Consider the following 23,175-nt stretch of genomic DNA (forward strand, 5'->3'; position numbering starts at 1 on the left):
GCTCGGTATGGTCTCCCGGCTAATACTATTCGATTTTCATCAAATTTCGCTCGCTTATATACAGTTAGTTTGGTGATGGTGCGGTGAAAAAATAGTAAAATTCGGGGAAATCAAAGTAATAATCGTGGAGCAAATTTGTCAATTATTTCCGAAATTTTTAAGATTATTATTTTGAAAAGTTATCTATAGTACGTTATTTTAGGTTGCTATCAATATTTCTTTGTCGCCTTGTTCCTGTCTTTATTAATTTTGGAGTTATTAATTAACATTTTTTTTTTTTTTATAGAGATTTATATGGATTTTCGTAACGTATGCCGCTTCCGCGTGATTAATAACATGTTCGAAATTCGTGCTTGAATCGCAAGATTTTATTTATTAACATAAAGATCTGGAAAAAGGCGAACTGTCATTTGGAGCATATTCTTATATGACTACTATTAAGTAAAGAAAGAGTCGGAGTAATTTTAATCCGTTGTTTAATTACTACATGCCATTGTTTTAATGTATGTGTTCTATTCAAAATTGTATTTAATAGCAATTGTGTGAGTTAAATTTGACTCCAGGATTCACTCTTATTTTTAACATCCCCGCGTGTGCCCGATCAGCTGATCGCGAAAATGAATTTAATGTCTTTATATTTTGTATGCGCACAGCACGATCGATCGGTGGATGTTAAGTCTCCTTTTTCTTTCATTCTTTCCTTCACGCAGCCCAAGTGGCGCGACGGGGGGGGGGGGAGACTTTCACGGGCGGCCAAAAAAAAAAAGAAATTTTCGCCGGACGTAACAGACACCTTAAAGAGAACAAATATAATTTACCATTTAAAATGTAATAACTGTAACTATTCCTACATTGGGCAAACAAAACGTCAGCTAATAACACAGATAAACGAACATAAGAACGATATAAGAAAGAATGAGAGTGAACACTCAGTGGTCAGCAAATATAGAATGAAAGAAAATCATGATTTTAATTGGCAAAACCTTTAAATATTACATATTAAAAATAATAGAAAAAAGAGGGAAATCGCTGTGATGTTCTTCATAAAGAGGAACAAAGATTCTATCAACCTCCAGAAAGACATGGAAAATCTAAACACCCTGTATAATAGAATAATAACGATGACTTAGTTTTCTGTACATTGACATCTATTGTTGTTTAAATATTGTATCTGACTTTTAGTCGTCTCACCGACCTGTTACTTATTTGACGTGATCTATCTTGTCTCTGCGTTAGATATAAGTTCTGCAATATTTAATACACACTATGCGTAATTGTAATTTACATATCGTTTAAAACATCACATTAAGAATTTGACATGTAAGTTTTTACTATTCTTACTATTTATATTTCCGCCGTTTCCGAGTATTTCATTGCATCTTTTTTAAAAAATTACTAGTACTATTTAATATTAAATTTAATTAACCTTATTTATTGCAACGGTTAGTTATAGAACATGTTTTATCTTCGTTAGTCTGAAATTTTAAAAACTGTTATGCCGTAATTTAATATCTTATGTACACCTGAATAGGACCAAAATCAATAGTCAAAACGTTGTGTTTTTAATAAACGGATTGCCAGACAGTCGACTGAATAAATTTATCAATTTACAATATTATGTGTTTTTTAAAATTTTTGTACTCATTTCTCTGAAGCTTTGAATCCTGCTGCATTTTCTTCTTTTTGTGTTCAAGAAGCCCATCAAGCGATGTCAATGTCATGAATGATGATTTTTCTTTCAAGTGCTTTATAAAATAGTCTAATGTGTATTTAGAAATTTTTTTAAATTTTTCCAGGCTACTACCACTTTGAATGATTTGGTTTTCCCATCGTCGTAATTGTCATATCGATGTAACTTTTTTACATTTTTAACTAACTCCGTCAAGTGATCTTTGTTTTGTCTTACCGCTTTTCCAGTATTCCACAGCTTGCCTTTTATAGTCAGTTGATATTGTTTCTTTGACTGATTTAAAAATAACTTTTTCTGGAAAATAGATTTTCTCTTTACCCGCTTCTAATAAATCAAATTTTTCGCTTCTCAAACCTCACACTCATCATAAAAATCTAATGTTTCTTTCTCTTCAAATTGAAATTGCTCATTATTTTTTATTTCCAATAACATATGTTCAATTTTTACATTTATTCGTCTTTCCTGCGAAGTTATCGAAGTATTTGGATAATCCATACCATTGAAGGTTATCATAAATAAAAATATCACATTATAATATGGATTAAATTGAAACATGCCGGAATATTAAAATTAAATATATATCTCAATCTTTTATTATATATAAAAAATAATACACTTTATAATTAATAGAATTGCCTTTTTATAGTTATGTCGCCTCTTACTCTCTGTTTTCTGTTGATAAAAAAGTAATAAGTCAAAATAAATTAAGTCATCAAAACTGAATAAATAAAACCATTTCTCATGTTTAATATTTATGTTTATGTCGAAATAAAATTTTATTGTTTTATAGATTAAATAAACATTTTTTGAGGTTTAAATATTGAAAACAAAAAAGATATAATAAAAATATAATAAAATAAAGAAAGACAAAAGAGTAAAAAAGTAATACAAATTAAAGGCAGATACTTACATGTTCACAAAAAAAGAATACTTGTGACAATACACTATCCAATATACTCGTTGACATTACCAACTACAAGCTGGAAAGGTAATTTCCCGTTATGTTTATATTCGGCCGTTATTAAGATCTGACAATTTTAGATGCTCGCAAGTCGCGTACTCGCGTAAATATACACGGTCTGTCTTGCACTGCGCTTTCACTTAGCACAAAACACGTGTTTTTTGATACATTTATACGGATTATACATTTTGCACACGACACAAATAAATAAATTTAACATGCTGAATATATATATTAATATGCATGTGATAGTCAAAACTATTTTCTTTTGTACTATTTTTAAGGGAGTGTCCCAGATGCGCACAGTAATAAACGGACACAGCAGACTGAGTGAAACGGACACAGACCAAACGAACACGGTAACAAATGCGCACGGACCAAATGCGCACGGATCAAATGCGCACAGACCAAATGCGCACGGACTAAACGGACACAGTAACCAACAGACTTACCACATGGGTTGCGACTTCTCAGGGTACCGACGGAGTGCCCTGAGAATAGGGTGCAGGAGGGAGGCAGAGCCCTTCCCCTCCTTGCACTACCGTGTGTGTGTGTGTGTGTGTGTGTGTGTGTGTGTGTGTGTGTGTGTGTGTGTGTGTGTGTGTGTGTGTGCGTGCGTGCGCGCACGAGCGCGCGCGCGTGCGCAAAGCATTCTCTGCACCACATAAGTTTGCAACTGTGCGAATTTGATCCGTGCGCATTTGGTCCGTGCGCATTTGGTCTGTGGGCATTTGTTACTGTGTCCGTTTGTTACTGTGTCCGTTTCACTCAGCCTGCTGTGTCCGTTTATTATTGTGCGCATCTGGGACTCACTCATTTTTAATACTGATTGAACTGATTAATCTTTGTGCAAACGCCACCTCGAATATGATATTTTTTTAATGTAATTATGCCTGCAGAAGTAAAATCATATGTATTCTAATATTGCATCATGGCAATATTTTAATTTTTACAATACTGTACACATACGTATATATGCTACTATTGTTATATATATACATTTATGCTTCATATCATGTAATACATTGGGTGTTATGTAATTAACATTAATTCGTTTTTATGTTCTAATATAAAAATATACGCAAAAGAGGCAGTTAATGAGTGTGACACGACTAAAGAAAAATAACGCAACACTACTTCTAACACGACGCCTATAGCACGAGATTATTATCTCGTTTTGCCAATAATTGAGAATAGTAGAATCTATATGTTATTATATATATAAATGAATTCGGCTTTTATTGCTCTTTAATTTTTGTTCTTACAAAATTTTTCAAATGTTGCAAAAAAAAGGTGAGCGTAAAGGTAAATAAAAAAATTTTTAATTTTTGAAATATATAAATATACCATTGTAAAGAGTATAAAATACCATAAAACTTTTGTATAAAACATTTTTTTATAAACCTTATATTTTCAAAGATATTCGCCAGAAATGGAAAAATGCGTTATCTTCGAGGGATGGTTTCAACCCCTAAACGTCGAAATACGCCGCTAAAAAAATATGGGTCTAATATTTTTTCGTTCTACGGAATATCCAATGCTCATTAAAATCGATGAGGACATTTCTGTTCATTCCCATGTCAGAAAAGAAATTGTTTTTCTTCCTTTTATATAAACAATATTATAAAGTAATAACTTTGCAATGTTACAGAATTACAGATTCATTATTAGCAACCATTAAAACCGTTAGATACCCAAATTCAAGTAAATTAACCCTCTTTCTTAAAAACTTTGGCCCTATTATTAGATCCATTATTCTAAATTTTTTAATTTCAAGATCAGATTCATAATTGGCTACTCCCAAAACTTGCAGATACTCAAATTGAAATGAATTAGCACACTTTTTAAAAACATGGTCCGCTAAATTAGATCTGCTATTTTAAATTTTTAATTTCGATTCCAGATTCATAATTAACGATTTCAAAAATTTTCAGGTACCAAAATTGAAATAATTGAAACATTATTCATTAATTTTGTACACCATATTGAATTCGCCATTTTAAATTTTGAAAATTTTCAAATTCTGACTTCAAACATGGATTCAGCAACTTCAGAAATCCCTGTATACAAAGTTCCATGAAGAACGCATGTAAGAAAAAAAGTATGCTTGAAAGAATTAAAGAAATATAATAAAGTAATAAGGAGTAAATATTATTTTAAATGTAAATGTTTCTCACATTTTCCTAAATTTTTAACTTAAGAAAAAGATTAATAAGTTAAGACGAATAATAGTTATAGATTAAAAGTTAAAGATTAAAAGAAAAGATTGTAATGTGACTACTCATTTATATTAACTGAGTCCCAGATGCGCAAAGTAATAAACGGACACAGTAGGCTGAGTGAAACGGATACAGTAACAAATGACACAGTGCGAAACGGATACAGTAACAAACGGATACAGTGGGAAACGGACACAGTAACAAACGAACACAATGCGAAACGGACACAGTAACAAACGAACACAATGCGAAACGGATACAGTACGAAACGAACACAATAACAAACGGACACAATGCGAAACAGACGCAGTGCAAAACGGACACACCGTGGTGGCAATTGGACACAGTAATAAACGGACACAGTGCGAAATGGACACAATCGCAAACTCAAGTGGTGCAAAAAATGCTTTGCACACACACACACACGCGCGCGCGTGCGGATGATTTAAGGGCAGGGCCTTGGGCCTCTCTCTTGCACCCACCCCGTCAGTAGGGGTGGGTGCACTGGAAAGTCGCAAACCCATATGGTAAGTCCATTTGTTACTGTTTCCGTTTTGTACTGTGTTCGTTTCGTACTGTGTCCGTTTCGCACTGTATCCGTTTCGCACTGCGTTTGTTTGTTACGGTGTCCGTTTTGCACTGTGTCCGTTTATTACTGTGCCCGTATCGCAATGTGTCTGTTACTGTGTCCGATTGCCACCACGGTGTGTCGGTTTCGCACGGTGTCCATTTGTTACTGTGTCCGTTTCACTCTGTGTCCATTTGTTACTGTGTCCATTTCGCACTGTGTCTGTTTCGCACTATGTGTGTTTGTTACTGTGTCCGTCTCAAACTGTGTTTATTTGTTACTGTGTCCGTTTCACTCAACCTGATGTGTCCGTTTATTATTGTGCGCATCTGGGACGCTCTCTTTATATTGTATCTAATAATTTTGTTAACAATTAATATTTTAAATTGAAACTTGACGATTATGTTTATCAAACTGTTGTTTATTAGATTTAAATTCCAAGTTATTAAATATTTACTATATTACATATTATTTATAAAAATGTAGCAACACTGCATAATGGATTAAAGAGAAAGAGTGAGGCCCGATTGCGCACATAAACGATCGGACACAGTAGTATTTCCCAATTGGACACAGTCCCGATTGGACACGGACTCGATTTGACACGGTCCCGATTGCACACCGTCCCGATCAAACACAGACCCTATTGGACACAACAGCAATCGGACACAAAACGTTTTAATTGAACACCGAATCAATTGCACACGGACCCGATTGCACACCAACCCGATTGGACACGGACCCGATTTTGCATTGACCCGTTTGCACATGGACCCGATTGCACACCGACCCGATTGCACACGACCCGTTTGCACACAGATCCGATTGCACACCGATCCGATTTCGCATTGACCCGTTTGCACACAGACCCGATTGCACACAATACGATTCCGCATCGCAGAATAATTCAAAACCATCCTAGATAGCACAGAAAATTTATTATAACTTTTCATAAATATTTTACAAATTTATTTTTAAATAATATTCTTTTAATATTATATAATTATTTTTCATAAACCATTTACACATAATACAAAATTTTTTATTAATTATATGTATAAAATATATTTTAAAAATGTATTGAAAAATATTTATAGTATATGAACTCAAAATATTTTATATATTTTTTGATAATAATAGCATAAGTATCTATTTTAAATATTTTCGTAAATATTTATCATAATTTTTTTATACCTAGCAAACTCAGACATAAAAATATGTACAAAATATTTATCATAAATTTTTTTATATAAATATTTTGTAGCCACAAACTCATGTGGTGCAGAGAATGCTTTGCGCACACACATACACACACACACACACACACACACACACACGAGAGGAGGGCTTCTCCCGCACTCACCCCGTCCAAATCACTAACCCATCTACTATCTGCAATGCGGAATCATATTGTGTGCAATCGGGTTCGTATGCAAACGGGTCGGTGCGCAATCGGATCCGTGTGCAATCGGGTCTATGTACAATCGCGTCGGTGTGCAATCGGGTCCGTGTGCAAACGTGTCGGTGCGCAATCGGGTCCGTGTGCACTCGGGTCCGTGTGCAATTGATTCGGTGTCCAATTCAAATGTTATGTGTCCGATCGCTGTTGTGTCCAATAGGGTCTGTGTTCAATCGGGACGGTGTGCAATCGGGACCATGTCCAATCAGGTCTGTATCCAATCGAGACTGTGTCCGATTGGAAAATACTACTGTGTCGAAACGCTTATGTGCGCAATCGAGACAGTCCCAACAGGGATTGTATTATGATCATCACAAGAATAAATGTAAAAAATTGGTATTATTTTAAAAACTTACAGTATTTTGTTATAAAATTATATAAAATTAATTGTTCAGTAAAAACAAGTGATTGTTAAACGAACTTAATATAAAAAGGATCTTAACCCTCAGTTCCTAGACTAGGTATAGCATATCTGAACATATTTTTCAACGAGCTGTAACTCCGAAACCAAATAGGGGGAGTAGGTGGGGAAGCAGGAAAATCTTAGAAACCCTCTAATGTGTGGCTTGACCTAGGTCAGTCGGATCGTAACTGCCAAAGTGTTTACATTAAAAGGTTGTGTTTGAGTATCGTATACCCAGTTTAGTAACGGTGTCACCAAAACGATTTTTCAGTGAAAATCAAGTGAAAGGTAAATATTGTTATAAATAATCATTTATTTACATAAAATAACAGTAATAGTGTTTTTACTAAATTTCGCCAAAAAAGTGTGATAATAGTGTATTTTTTGTATGTATTTTTTTAGATTAGGGAACCGCGTTCATTGGTTCGCCGTCCCAGATAACAAATTGTGAGGGCTCACGTCATCCTCACGGTGTGATTATCACACGTGCGTGCAATATCACAATCATATTGCCCTCACGACGTGATGGCGACACGTGTGTGTGCGTGGAAGGTGGCACTATGCAGTCATGCATGAGAAGGTATATGATCTAAAAAAGATTTAACTATACGAAAGGTAGTGATCTAAAAAAGATTTAACTATACGATTGTACTTCCTTATGACCCACATAGCACACATCTTTTAGAAAGCTTTCTGAAAGATATCTTGTAAATTAATATTGAAATATAACAATGTAATCATTCAGAAATATTTGTGAAACGTTTCATCAAAATCATTTCCGACTTTTTCAGAGAAGTATTTCAGAAATATTTTGTATGTAATGTCTTTGTATGTAAATAAGTATTATATTTATCTTTATTTTGTATTTTTTTTTCGTTCTTAACACAAAATAATATATATTCAATATACAATTTAATTCAATTTAATACATAGTAGAAAAAGAATTTGATTTTTAACTCAGCTATTTTCCGCTTCGTCTTAATAAAGATATCATTGGATTAAAATATCGTTCACATTATTCTTATTTTCCAATAAGTCTGTAAGAATATATTACATTAGGTGAATATTCAGGACAAAATAACGCAATGATTAAATTTAACGATCTCTCTCTCTCTCTCTCTCTCTCTCTCTCTCTCTCTCTCTCTCTCTCTCTCTCTCTCTCTCTCTCTCTCTCTCTCTCTCTCTCTCTCTCTCTCTCTCTCTCTCTCTCTCTCTCCCCCTCCTTCCCTCCATCTCTCTCTCTTTCTCTCTTTCGCTCGCTCGTTCGAAAAATGTTTATTATTTTTATTATTTTATTATTTAACACTCAAAGCTCATATTGTTCGCACGCGTGAGTGCCGTATGTATGTGAGCGATATGAGTCTCAGTTAGAACACTCACATGAGGCTCCTATCGCTCGCACGCGTGCGGCACTCACGTGTGCGAACAATATGGGTCTCAAAGGAGGACGCATCTACATGATGCTGTGCAGTCACACTGTGACGATTATTAAGCACGCGTGCAAGCACTGTGCAGTCACTGTGGAAACATTTTGTTATCTGGGATGCAACCGAACTTTCTACAATATACGCAGAGGCGAGGAGGATTTTGAAGATAAAGCAAGTAACTCGGAAGTAAAGCGTAATAAAGCGTCTTATATGCTAATAATTGTACAATCAAAAATCTTAAAATTTATTAATTTTTATTTTGCAAAAAAAATGTTTTTTGAAATAAACCACAAAACAATTTTTACAACCTTAAAATATAACTCAAAATCTTTTGTTTGCTTACTATTAAATTTAAAAAAATCTACATTGCATATCTTTTTTCTTGAGAATCTGGCGTTAAATAAAAAAAACATTTTTTAATTTTACGTTAATTTGATTTCGAAATACAAGCGTTTGAAAATCGTTCGGGTACCATAGACCGAGTGGATATAATTTTCCCACGTTTGAAATGGCCACGCGTAAATTTGACCACGTTCGAAATGGCCACGTTCGGAATGGCTACGTGAAATATTGCACGAAGTTCAATTTGCCCACGTTCGAAACGGTTATGTCCGAAACGGTCACGTTCGGAACGGCTACGTTCAGAATGGCCACGTTCGAAATGGCCACGGAAAATATTGCACGGAGTTCAATTTGCCATGTTAGAAATGACCACGTCCAAAATGGCCACGTTCGGAACGGCCGTTTCGAACGTGGGCAAATTGAACCAGGTGCAATATTTCCCGTGGCCATTCCAAACGTGGCCATTTCGAACGTGGTCAAATTTACGCGTGGCCATTTCGAACGTGGCCATTTCGGACGCTCCCTCCCAGACCTAGTCTAGGAACAACATAAAATTTCGATAGTCTGGGAACTGAGGGTTAATTAAGGTTATAACGCTCGCAATAACCGCGGAATTACTTCATTCCTTGTTGTTTATCAAATATTAATACAAGAACAAATAGTATAAAAGGGCAAATAATGCTTGCAAGCATTGAGTGGATCGCACTCAAAATATATTGTTGCATGCATAATTATAGAAAAATATACATTTTACTTGTAACCTTTTCCTTTTGCCGCAAACATACATGTCACGTGAATTATAGGTTAACAGTACAACGACATCGAGTTATCGAACAATTTTTTCGAGATGGCCCTTACGGAAAAAACACTAAAAATAACACTTAAAAAAATACTCAAGTTGAGTGTAATTTGGGACAAGGGGTAAACACTCAATTCAGTGTAAACACTCAACTTGAGTGTTCGCTCTTTAATTTACTTTTAATTAGAGTGTTATTACTCTTAACTTGAATGTTCGCCATCTAATTAAGTGTTAATTTCAATGTTAATCCTAAATTTAAGAATAACACTGAAATTAACACTTAATTAAATGGCAAACATCCAAGTTGAAAGTAATACTCAAATTAATACTCAAAGCCAGCTGAACACTCTAATTGAATGTTTATTTTAGATATTCGTTTTATGTCCATTTCTACCAATGCAGATTAATTTTAATCTCGGTTGAACGTTGAACTTTTTTTGCTTTTGTTTTTATTTAATATTTTCTAATCCAATGTTTGAGAGTACACACTCAATATTAAGTGTATACCTTCAACCGATAGATGTTGAGTGTACATCTCCAACGTTTCAGTATTCACACTTTATGTTGGAAGTATACACTCATTTATTGTGTGTTATATCCAAATGTTGAGAGTATACTTTTAAATATTCAGTATTTAAATCCAAACTTTAGTATGAACACTCAATCATTGGGTGTACACAGTCAATGTTCGAGTATAAACACTCAATCTTTAGTGTAAATACTCAAGATTTGAGCGTATACACCTAAATTTGAGACTCTCAAATTTTAAACTCTCAAAATTAGAGTGTTTTTTTCGTAAGGGGGAGATGATCGAAAGTGACCATACTACCAGCTTAGATAGCTATAAGTAAAATTCTATATCATGGTTAATTTTGTTTAACTCGAAATATGTTCAGCCGAATAAAGAGTTAAATAACAATAAAATACTCAAGTGTACATATATTTGGATGATAATGCGTTTAAGATTAAAAAGAATGAAGAAATATGTATAATTAAATGTTACTATAAAAGTTTTAAAATTTTTTAAAATAAAAACGCCTTACAACAAATATTGACTATTGTGTCATATTAGTGTCTCTATATAACGACAGGCTACTAAACAAATGATACCATAAGTAGTTATTAACATTCGTCAGCTACCGGAAATAATCTCAGTAGCCCTATTATTTGCAATGGCCATATCATTACCTTATCCTCTAATGCTTTAAATATAATTAATCATTTAGACTGAATTAAGTATAACAACTTTTCACTTATTAATTAATTTTTAACTTTTTAATTATTTACCCAACTTGCTTGTATTATACTTCGTAATTTTTTTCGTCATGAAAAATTTACGAGGCATATAAAACTTTGTGTTATATGAATTAAATATTTTATAGATTACTATAAGGACATCGAAATTTGGACCAACCTTAGTAATTTTAAGTACAGAGGCCAGTGGAGGATATGTCTTGGGTTTTCGTGTTAATCCCTTGCAGCAACTTCACGTTACCCATAAAGAAGTATCAATACTACGTTCCGAATTCGAAAAATTTCCTATTTTTGGTGTGGAATATACTTTTGAACATCAGGTACTTTATAATACACGGTTATATGATAATAAATGCATATTTTATCAATATGGTAGACTGAATTTTATTAATCAAAAGTAAATAAATCAAATTTTTGACTATTAGTTCTTCTGCTTGTACAAATATAAAGTTTTAAATTTATTTTAAAATGCCTTTTTTTAAGAACATCTTGCAGCTTTTTTAAAGTTCAGTTTTCAATAAAGAATCTCGCACAAAACAAATGGAGATGGTCTACATGACTGAAACTGATGTATGTTGTAGTTCATGATATCCTGATCAAAAATCCTCAAGTGCTAGATTTGAAAATGGCCTTTTCGAATTATGAAGAATCAAAGGTGGAAATATCGATACTTGTTGATTAAGCGGTTAAGAATACAAAGCAAAGCGTGATGTATTTAACGTTGTTATCTGAGTATGTTTTACACACACACACACACACACACACACACACGCGCGCGCGCGCGCGCGCGCGCGGGCGCAGATGCCTGCCTTATACCATATGTGTGCGTGTGTATGTGTATGTGTGCATGTGAGTTCATGGGTGTGTGCGTATAGATGCGTGCACAGCAATGTATATGTGTGCCCCCCCCCTCTCTCTCTCTCTCTCTCTCCCTCCCCCCCCCCTCTCTCTCTCCCCCTCCCTTTTTTCCTCTCTCTGTGTGCGTGCGTGCGTGCGTGCGTGCGTGCGTGCGTGCGTGCGTGCGTGCGTGCGTGCGTGCGTGCGTGCGTGCGTGCGTGCGTGTGTGTGTGTGTGTAACATACTCAAATAACAACGTTGAACAACACGCTTTGCTGTGTACCGTTAATCGCTTGATCAACAAGTACCAATATTTGCAATCTTTGACTCTTCATAACTCGAAAACTGGCCATATTCAGACTTAGCGCCTATGGGGACTTTTAATCAGGATGCCATGAACTACAACGTACATCACATGAAAAAAAATAAACTGTTGTTGTCATTGAAGTTGGTGACGTTACTACGGACAAAAATCTCTTACGTAAGTTCTATCGTAGACTTCAGTAGACGTTACTGGAGAAAAAAAAACTTTTTACTTGGCCTAAAAAGTAAAAAGTATCTTTTTCTCTAGTAACGTCCACTGAAGTCTATGATAGAACTTGCGTAAGAGATTTTTGTCCGTAGTAACGTCACCAACTTCAGTGATAACAGTTTATTTTTTTCCGCAATCAATTTGACTATTCCTTTTTCCATTTGTTTTGTGCGAGATCCTTTCTTCCAATTATAAAACTTAAATTATAAATTTAACATATATGATACATCATATATTATATATAAAAAGTATCAATATCAGCATATTATTTTGTTTTTTGATAGTTTTCAACCCAAGAACAGTAAACTTATTATTTTTTATCTAAAACATCACATTGATTATAAATGTATCTTATTTCCTCCCAAATATTGTACAAATGGATTGAAATCAATATTGTGCTATATGAATGTTTTCCTTTTTTTCACGACAAAAATGATAGCATAATCCATAACAACATTAATTAACATTAAATACTTAAAAAATTATTTTTGTTGTGCCTTGCGGTACAACAAATGATTTTTGCCGTACCTTGCGGTGCGACAAAAGATCTTTAGGGATTCGTTGCTGCCCAAGGAGTAGGAACTCACGGAAAAAAGGCGGCTTTTGTTGGCAGGGTCCTCAAATCACTCACTCACTGATTTTACGTGAATTTTAATAAAAAGATTTATTCTGCTTGTAATGTACAATAGCGGCGGTCGGCGAAGGTGCCGCGTCGGATTACACTTGATTAAATACGGCGCGTGACTCGGAGTTAACGCGTCGTCTCTTCGCTCGCTTGAGGTTTGCTTGCGGCTAAGTCCCGAACTCGTAATTCACTCGTGCGGGCCGTACGTATCGGCTTGATTGCTAATCACTGATCCCGCGGGCCGCTGTTCGGCAGCAGCTTAAATAGTGTCGCGGATTTGATTATTAGTGGGGGCATCGGGCCCTCCGCATGACCATATATGGTCATTCCCGCGCGCATCCGGCGCGCGGGAAATATTTGCGAGCTTAGCAACAATTGCCAAAATGCAGGTATGCATTTCCGGTGGCATAATTGTTGCTAAGCTGGCTTCGCTAATTCCTTGAGGTGGCTGGTGCGTTGCCCAGTGCGATGACCGGCCGGCAGCGCACGAGGCATATGTCACCTGACACCTTGTGATAGCGAGCCTTCCTCGGCGAGCTATGTGATAATTTTAATACTCTATATTCTTTATTTATAATATAATTTTATTGGTTGTGAGTGTTCCGCTCACATTTTTAACAAAAAAAATTTTTTTAATTGCAAGAATTAGTTTTTTTAATCTGTTTTCATTTTTACCCAATTAAAAAAAACAAAAAAGTTTTAGACAAGTAAAAAATAGATCTAGAATTTGAATATGTGGAAAGCTGTTAAGCACTTCAATCAGTAAAGCCAATTAAAGGTTTGTCACCTTAAAAGAAATGTTAGACTTGTGTGCATAAACTTTGTATACATGAGTAAAGTGCTTCTGTATGCTGTGTGTCAATTTGAAAATAACATGATTTGACTGGTCAGATTCCAACTTTTGCTACAATATAATGGCGATCATTGATTTCATGCTTTGATCAAGATAATAAACAAAGGTATCAGCTATCCAGATATTCAGATCAGTGTACATTACTGGAAAGCAGCCTTATTCATAAGGAGATGATGTCAATTGCGAAATCGATTTTCGATTAAGTACTCGTTGAATAAGTCGTACGTAGAAGATAGAAACTCTAAAGAGATTTAATTAAATAAGCTTTTGTTTAGAAAAAAATCGCAAAATAAATTTAGACTTACAAATAATTATTTTATATATATATATATATATATATATATATATATATATATATAGATATATATAGATATATATAGTAGTAATTAAACACTATTTACCATTACAGGCACCTACACAAGAAGAAATTAAAGTTGAACCGTTCACTGAGATACAAGATAATCAAGCTGAGATATCAAATATATTTGGTTATTATTTCTCTGAGGGAGAGACGGGCCAAAGAAAACCAAATTTTTCAATTTATTTAGGACTTGCGGCAGAAGAACCGAGAGAAGGCAGCACATTGCAAAGTTTATGGGAACTTGTACCATCAAATTCCAATTAAATTGCAAATTTTCCATAATTTTACTCGGACTAAATTATATGCAGAATTATATAGTAACTATTAGGTTGCAAAAGTACTGAAAATTTTTGTTATTTTTTGAAATAGTTGTGAAGATATATTTAATATGTAATGAATTAATTACAACAAACGTATGTTATAGAACGATTAAAATTATTGCATTTAGACAATTAAAATTATTATGTAGTATGTTTTACGAACACAGTTTTATTAATAAAACTTTAACTTTTCTGTTGCGTATATATAGTTATGCACGACAAAACAAATATAATAATAAATTGCGAACACCCCTGTTCAAAAGATTGGTAGAATCAGATAAGGAAAAATTCTATCTAATTAAATCGTATTCATATAATTTGCATGATTTTTTGCAAAGTTACGTCATTTTGAAGATTGCCTAAACATTCGATCCAAATTTTTGTCTCGTTTTTTTTTGCGCCCGTGTATATAGAGTCTTATACATAGACTAAAATAGACGGAGCATTAGCTATTGCTGAGGACAAGAGGAAAGGGTGAAATTTGCGGTAAGGGGATAGCTCGGATAATCACCGTAATTCGGTCAAATTCGGTCACGCTCAATAATATTCAATTAATAGTCGGTTGAATTTGATCACGCTCGATAATGTTCGACTAATAGTTCAACTATGGTTCGGATCATTCGCGACATCATGACGCAGTCGCGGCTGACGGAATCAACCGAAATACGGTTACTTCCCCTCTTACCGTGGTTTTCACCCGCTTCTTTCGAAAGGCTCCATCTACCTTAGTCTATGGTCTTATAGCTTTTGAATCGTAATTTTTATATTCAGTAAGATAACTATATAAGATCACATGAAAAAGCATCTATATTCAGATAAAGTTTTAGTCGCTTGATTCAGATACAATAAAAAGCAATAGTATTTTATAACTTTTCTATTTAGCATGAAACCTAGTGTCCGATAGAAATTATAAATTCAGATAAAATTATATTAAATTTCTATCAAATTTCTGTTTCTATCAATTTCTATCGAAATTTTTGAGTAGGGACGTTCATGGTGCGATCGAATGCTCAAGAATCGTACGCGTCACGTGCATGCATGTATGAACATGTGTAAGGATAATGCAATATTTAGTCATCAACACAGAACAGTCGTCTTCGATGGTCGACACTTTGTCCATGGTATTATTTATGAGCAACGCTACAAGAGTTTACAAGGAATTTCGAGAAAACAGTCAGAAACGTATAAAAACACGCATCCAGGCCGGGCAGTTCAGTTCGAAAACAAATGGTGTTGTATAAAATCCGAGTCAAGAAACGAGTATTAGCCCAGAGATACGCGCGTTCCGAAAGCGATTCAGAGTGAACAATGCACGTAATCGCCGAACAGTGACTCAAGGTTTACGAACCTCAAGCGTTGTCACAGAACAATCGACTCAGGGTGTACGCACACCAAAATGTTATCCGAAAACAGCAACTCAGAGCATACGCACCCCCAAAATATTCAGTTTAAAGCATACGTGCCCCCAAGCGTTGCCGTAAATCGCAATATCGTAGACATTGTGCGGCGTGTTAATATACCCAACACTGGAATAGACTATTGTGAGAAAACCTTGTAACTATATAACGTCATAAATATTAAGACCTTGTAACCTTTATGTGTGGGTGATAACATATAACCGAATAAACAATTACAAAACAGAAACACAATGTGGATCTTAAACATTTCGCATTGATACAGAACAATTTCCATTACTTTTACATCAATCTAATAACACAGGCACATACAAAAAAAGTGATTGGTCCGGCTTCTCCCCGTCCACGCGTTTTCAGGTGTAGAAAACACGTACAGAAAACACGTGGACAAAGAAAGAGCTTTGCATCTTTTAGTAATAATAAAATTAACTAATAAAATTCGAATTGTGATAGATATGTTTTATGATGTTTTGAACATTTAACGTCGTTTTTCTCAGAAACTATTGTTTTTATAACAAAAATCAATAGAACATAAAATGTGTATTTCGATAAGATCTACAACTTTTATCTGAAGTATTTTTTGAAATTTTCATTATTTATTGAAATAAATAGAAAAAACCGTGATTTTTATGGTTTTCGCCATAAAAATTAAATTTTCGCCAATTTTCACTATCATATTGGCAATCAGCGTGCCAAAATACGTAAGAATACGTAGTTTCAAAAAATCGGGGCTCCGACCTATACGAAAGTTTATCCAGAAAGTCGAAAAAGCTAAAAAGTTATTGGCAATAAGATACTTTAATATAACATAAATTGCACTTATTTCATCTTATTGTTAATAACAAAAATAAAGGAAAAAAGGTGTTGCTGGCGGTCAAAACACAGTTTCGACGTGGGGGAGCCAACCTAGCTCTATAACTTACATTGCGCATAGCGCCCTCTAAAGGCGCCATTCAAGCAAAATATTGCAAACTCTATTTGACAAAACCTTTTGAACGATATATAACACATATCGATTCGCGATTATCACTTCGTGCACTTTCCTTGTTAGAAACAGTACAATTGGACACGGTGCAAATAGACACAAAATAATGTACACGTTTCAAATGGACACGGTTCATATCGACACAGAAATTTTGTACACAGTAATTTTGAACACAGGAAAAATAAATTCTGGACAAATTACAATTTGGACACGATAAAAATGTACACCGTGCAAATTGGACACGTAAAATTTGTACACCAAAAAGTTATACACCGTAAACTTATACACCGCAAACTTGTACACCGCAAACTTGTACACCGCAAATTTGTACACCGCAAAGTTGTACACGGTAAAGTTGTACACCGCAAAGTTGTACACCGCGAAGTTTTGCGTGGAAAGACGCAAACCCATGTGGTGCAGAGAATGGTCTGCACACTGTGACGTAGCTTTCCCTCGGAGACCGCCAGGTCCGAAGGGGCTACACCCAATTAAACGGTAACCTTTATAAATTTTAACGAGTAACGCTTTTTCAACGAAAATCGGTAGCTTACGGAAACGGTATCTCTCCAATAGAACTGAAAAAGTTCTCCCCAACGAGATCGGTAACTCGCTAGAACGGTATCCCCCAAAATATCGCTCGAGAATGCTCTCTCCACGATATCGGTAACTTGCGTAAACGGTATCTTCACAATACTATAGATTTTGGGCGCCAGGCGCGAATTTCCGCGCCACACAATAATTAACGATAATGCGGTAGCCAAAGAGAAAGCGTTACTAATGCCGGTAGCTTTTTTACTCTAAGCGGTAGAGGGGCGTAGTTCTTAGATAAATGGGAAGGGTGGAGATTTCGGATCAAGGCAGGTCGCAGAATAGAATCGTACACAAATTTTAAATAAATAACAAGGATCGGAATATATTTCTTGAGTGATGAAAGAATACGGTAACAAACAAAAATAATTGACATTATTCGAATTATTAAAACACGATAAATTAACAGATCCACGCGATGTAGACGAAACAAGAATTTGGAAACAGAAAAAATTCGAAAACTTTCGAAAATCTGCTATACGAGGCGAGAGGCCGACGAGGCTCTCCGCTCGAATAATCACAATAATTTTGCGGAAACAGTATTCGCGGTAACAATCAATTCCAATATTAACTAAATATGACTGTCGGTGCCGGCTTTGTCCGAGAGGGACGTACTTAACTAATCAATATTCGAGGCCGGTCGGTCCAATCTCTCGTGCGGCCACGAGACTCTACTTTTATTTCGAGTTTCTCAAACGCAAAAGCAAACACAAGAACGGTAACGGATTCCGGATTACCGGTAGCACGACAAGAAACGGTATCCTTTATGCAGATCCGCACGAAAGTCGACCGCCTTAACCGAATCTTACGCAATTCCGAAAGGCTGCCGAGTGATGGCCTTACAATACAAGAGATCCTGGTCCACCAGAGTCGGTAACAACAGAGCTGGTTCTTCAGATGCGGTAACCACAGGGCTCGTCCTCGCCGATACGCCTCGGTACACAGCTCACCGAACAGTGAGGAGCCCCGGTCCCGCGCCAGCCGGCTTGAACCGCCGCGCATGCGCGTGCGCTTCGATTTTCGGTAGGTCGATCCGCACGCCTCGTAGGATCCTTGATCCACCGCAGCGCCGCTTCACCCTTCAGAAATCTCCGGTATCATCGCGTGCCGATTTTCCACAGCGAAATTTCTCGCCCTGCCGCTTCGGCTGGTCCGGCTGGCCAGACCGCGACCGAACCGATTTTTGGTGGCGGGCGGTTGGCATTGATACGGCCGCTCCCCCGGTCTGCAGCCCGGTGGCGTGCCCTCGGCGTGATTCCTCCAGAGGATCGTCTTGTAGTCATGCGGTGTCCTGGCGGAGTCGGTAACCTCGTAGCTCAGGGACGGCAACGCGCAGCGGGGCCCGACGCACGGCTCGGCGTGGAAACTTCCAGCGAGGTACTGTCGGTAGTTCGCGACAAAACTCCCACGACGGCTGCTCCTCTTCCGTCCTTGATACACTTTTAGATTGAGCCCACACTCGGCGCCTTATCTCTAAATAAACTAATAACTGAAAATGAAAACTCGGCGAGGAGTAGCCCCAGACCGATTCCCTCGGTCGGACTTACGCCCTTGTGACGAGCGCGGCCGGACGCGCCACGTCACACACACACACACACACACACGCGCGCGCGCGCGTGAGAGACAGAGGCAAGGGTGGCCTTCGGCCCCCCCCCCCCCTACCGCACTCACCCCGTCGAAGTCGCTAACCCATGTTGTACATTGCAAAAAAGTAAAGTTTATATGTATTAGCAGATTTCCAATACAATATACACGGTGTACAACTTTGCGGTGTACAAATTTTACGTGTCCAATTGCACGGCCAAATCAGGTTTTGATAAGGTATGTCGGATTCGGCATACCAAATTTGACAACTATTCGGGCCAAATCAGGTGTTGATGAGGTATAGCGGATTCGGCATACCAAAAATAGGATCTCTTTAAACATAAATTTATATAATTATTATATAAAATATAAGATTATAAATGTTTTATTAATCCATTAAGTTCCATGACAAAACAAATCACGATATCGAAAAAATGTTAACGCAGTTCTTGGCAATAAATTTTGTAACAGTTAATTGCAAAAAAAAATTTTTTTACAAATTGTTATAAACAAATTAACAAATAATTATCTTAACCTAAAATAAATCACGACGGAACATGTATAATATGTCTATGTTTATAACAAATAATATAATGTTTATAGTATATATGTTCCTTGTTTATAACAAATTGTTTAAAAAATTTTTTGCAACTAATTTTTGTTGCAAAAAATTCGTTTTTTGTCAAAACAATCGTTTCTTAAGTTATTCCGCATGCTATTTCTCATATGTAAAAATTGATAAAAAAATCTGTTAATTAATATTTATTTATAAAAAACAATTTAACTGCAAAAAAATCTGTTAATTAATATTTATTTATAAAAATAAAATTTAACTAAACATGTTTCATCTTTTTAATATCTATTGAACTGTTCTACAACCCACATGTAATATAACATATAAGTAACCACAAACATTAAAGGTTTATGGATAAACTCGAGGTGTCAGTTCCTGTACAATCTTAAAAGTTAAGCAGCGTTCAAGGTGGTTCGCAGATGGATAGATGACCGTTTTTTCGATTGCAGAAAATGCTGTAATAATGACCAAATCGGGCATGCCGTACGTTTGGTCCTGATCTGGCAACCTTCATTTGGTCCTGATAAGGTCCTGTAACGCGTTCAATGATTTGGGCCAGATCATGTATGCCGTATTTGATACTGATATGGTATACATAATCTGGCCTAAATTTTTATTTCTATTACATCCCTTATCAGGACCAAATGGGGGTTGCCAGATCTGGCCCAAATTCGGCATACATGATCTGGCACGAATCATTTGACGCGTTACACCCTTTATCAGGACCAAATGGGGGTTGCCAGATCTGGCCCGAATCGGCATACCTGATCTGGTCCAAATTTGGCATACATGATCTGGCCCGAATCATTTGATGCTTTACACATTATCAGCACTAAATAGAGGTTGCCAGATCAGGGCCGAACTTCAAATCCGGCATGCCTGACTCGGTCCTGATTTTTACCCAACCAAATTTCTACTCAGGATGTTTCGTGTCTAATAGCACGGTGGGCAATTGCAACGTGTCCAATTGTACTGTGCGCAAATGAAGGCCTCTCCGCAGGATCGCTATCGAACGACTCAGGAACAGTTGTCGGATGGCTATCCAACAGGTCTAAATTGGATTAGGAACAGTTACGAACGATTATCTAAGCAATCGATACCTGACGACAAGAAACGACTATTGAAGGACGACGAAGACAGGAAAAAGTAATAAATACGAGCAAGAAAAACAAAGAAAATATATTGCCGTGTATTTTCATCGCGCTTTATTACGCAATCGATAGTTGCGGGCGAAACAAGAGATTACGGAAATCCACCATTAGTTTTAAGAAACAATGACGTCAAGGAATTACACGCTTCGGCGAGAAGAAATTTTGTGCGGAGACACGTCATAGTTCGATAATACGACAATCTGTGTCAGGCTGATATCGTCAAGATGATTTCGTACTCGCGTCTCAACAGAGGGTATCACTATATACTCACCGTCATCGATGTGTTGAGCAAGTACGCGTGGACCGTACCACTCAAGAGCAAAAGCAAAAGGGAGACAGCTGACCTTATCGCTGAGATAATTTCCAAGAGCGGCAGACATCCTAAAAATTTACAAACTGATATGGGGAAGGAGTTTTACAACGCTGACGTGCAGAAACTATTGCAAATACATAACATCAATCATTATTTTATGTACTCTATAATGAAGGCATCGGCCATCAAACGCTTTAATCGCATGCTAAAGAACTACATGTGGAAGCAATTTACGCTCAGCAGCAGTTACAACTGGATCGATCTGTTATGGCGTCTCGTGTCGAATTACAACACTTGGAAGCACCGTACGATCGGCATGCGACTCGTCGATATAACCCGCGATGGCTGAAAGACTCTTGGGTACAGTGTACAGCGCTATAAAGATTGCTCCAGCGAGATTTAGAGTAAACGACTTTGTACGCGTGAGCAAGTACAAGACATCTACGAGAAGGGTTACTCTCCGAATTGAACAACCAAAGTGTTCAAGATCGTCAAAGTGCAACGTGCCAATCCCGTAACTTATTTACTCAAAGATTATCGCGGAACAACTATCACTGGAGCGTTCTATAAGCATGAGTTGCATCACGCAACTTACCCGGACGTATTTCTGGTGGAGAAAGGATTGCGCAGGAAAGGAGACGAGGTTTACGTCATGTGGCTCGGATTCGATAAATCGAACAATTCATGGATACACAAGAACAATGTTATTTAATCTGTATACAAAACGCTTCTTATTATAATCATACGAAAATGCTGTGTATACATTATATAAAAAGGGAGCGTCCCAGATGCGCACAGTAATAAACGGACACAGCAGGCTGAGTGAAACAGACAAAGTAACAAACGGACACAGACCAAACGGACACAGTAATAAACGGACACAGTAACAAACGGACACAGTGCGAAACGGACACAGTAACAAACAGACACAGTAATAAACGGACACAGTAACAAATGGACACAGTAACAAACGGTCACAGTAATAAACGGACACAGTAATAAATGGACACAGACCAAATGCGCACACTGCACATGCGCATTTGGTCTGTGGACACGGACCAAATGCAATCCATGTACATTGCAAGCAGAGTAAAGTCCACATAGGTTAGCGACTTGGACGGGGTGGGTGCGGGAGGGAGGCCGAAGGCCCCCCTTGCACCCCCCTCGTGTGTGTGTGTGTGTGTGCGTGCAAAGCATTCAGTGCATCACATGAGTTTGCGACTTTCCGTGTGTGCATTTGGTCCGTGCGCATGTGCAGTGTGCGCATTTGGTCTGTGTCCGTTTATTACTGTGTCCGTTTATTACTGTGTCCGTTTGTTACTGTGTCTGTTTATTACTGTGTCCGTTTGGTCTGTGTCCGTTTGTTACTGTGTCCGTTTCACTCAGCCTGCTGTATCCGTTTATTACTGTGCGCATCTGGGACTCACTCTATAAAAATATGTAATTCTTTGTGATATACACGAAGCATTTTTATTACAAGCTCAACAAAATTTTTCTAATTTCATGTTGACTTACAAAAATAAGTCGATTCTGACAGGATTTTTTCCGCAGAATCCAAATATGCCTACAAAAATATTGAATTGGTTCTAGTTTTTGAACAACTGAAGATCGGAGGGGTCGGTTTTGCCCATTTCTGAGCGTCTATTAAAAAGAAACTCGAGGCAATAAAATCGCCTTCCTGAGACGAAAAGAAATCTCAAATATTATTCATGTAAGATATGGATCACAAAATTAAATACAGTGAATTTTACACACGTGCTTTCGCGTGTATGTGTGCGTGTTCCTGCTCTCGGCATTATCCAGAATCAATGACGTGAACGTAGCAGAAATCTGATCCCTTCGGGGTGCTGGATTAACGGGAGCGTCCCAGATGCGCACAGTAATAAACGGACACAGCAGGCTGAGTGAAACGGAC

General features: G+C 36.8%; 2 protein-coding genes across 2 annotated transcripts in view; both read left to right on the forward strand.

The window, feature by feature from the left end:
* LOC105831614 (Bardet-Biedl syndrome 5 protein homolog) overlaps positions 1-14,723 on the forward strand; it is a 198,213-nt gene extending 183,490 nt beyond the window's left edge. The window contains exons 7-8 of the mRNA XM_012671848.3: positions 11,251-11,442; positions 14,379-14,723. Of these exons, the coding sequence (XP_012527302.1) occupies positions 11,251-11,442; positions 14,379-14,594 (408 nt within the window). The 3' untranslated portion in view covers positions 14,595-14,723. The remainder of the gene's footprint in view (positions 1-11,250; positions 11,443-14,378) is intronic.
* Positions 14,724-20,778: 6,055 nt separating this feature from the next.
* LOC105840876 lies at positions 20,779-21,972 on the forward strand. Its single transcript, XM_012687962.1, has 3 exons — positions 20,779-20,942; positions 21,198-21,565; positions 21,740-21,972. The coding sequence occupies exons 1-3, from the start codon at positions 20,779-20,781 to the stop codon at positions 21,970-21,972; spliced, it is 765 nt and encodes a 254-aa protein (XP_012543416.1).
* Positions 21,973-23,175: the final 1,203 nt, after the last annotated feature.

The sequence above is a fragment of the Monomorium pharaonis genome, chromosome 1 (genome assembly GCF_013373865.1).
Source record: "Monomorium pharaonis isolate MP-MQ-018 chromosome 1, ASM1337386v2, whole genome shotgun sequence".
In the NCBI taxonomy this organism is placed as follows: domain Eukaryota; kingdom Metazoa; phylum Arthropoda; class Insecta; order Hymenoptera; family Formicidae; genus Monomorium; species Monomorium pharaonis.

Excerpts from the sequence above, each read along its gene's own strand:
- LOC105840876 (XM_012687962.1), top strand. The coding sequence starts at position 20,779 with ATGAAGGCCTCTCCGCAGGATCGCTATCGAACGACTCAGGAACAGTTG. Across the intron at positions 20,943-21,197 it reads GACGACGAAGACAGGAAAAA|AGGGTATCACTATATACTCA; the intron begins GTAATAAATACG and ends GCGTCTCAACAG. Across the intron at positions 21,566-21,739 it reads TTACAACACTTGGAAGCACC|TGTTCAAGATCGTCAAAGTG; the intron begins GTACGATCGGCA and ends GAACAACCAAAG.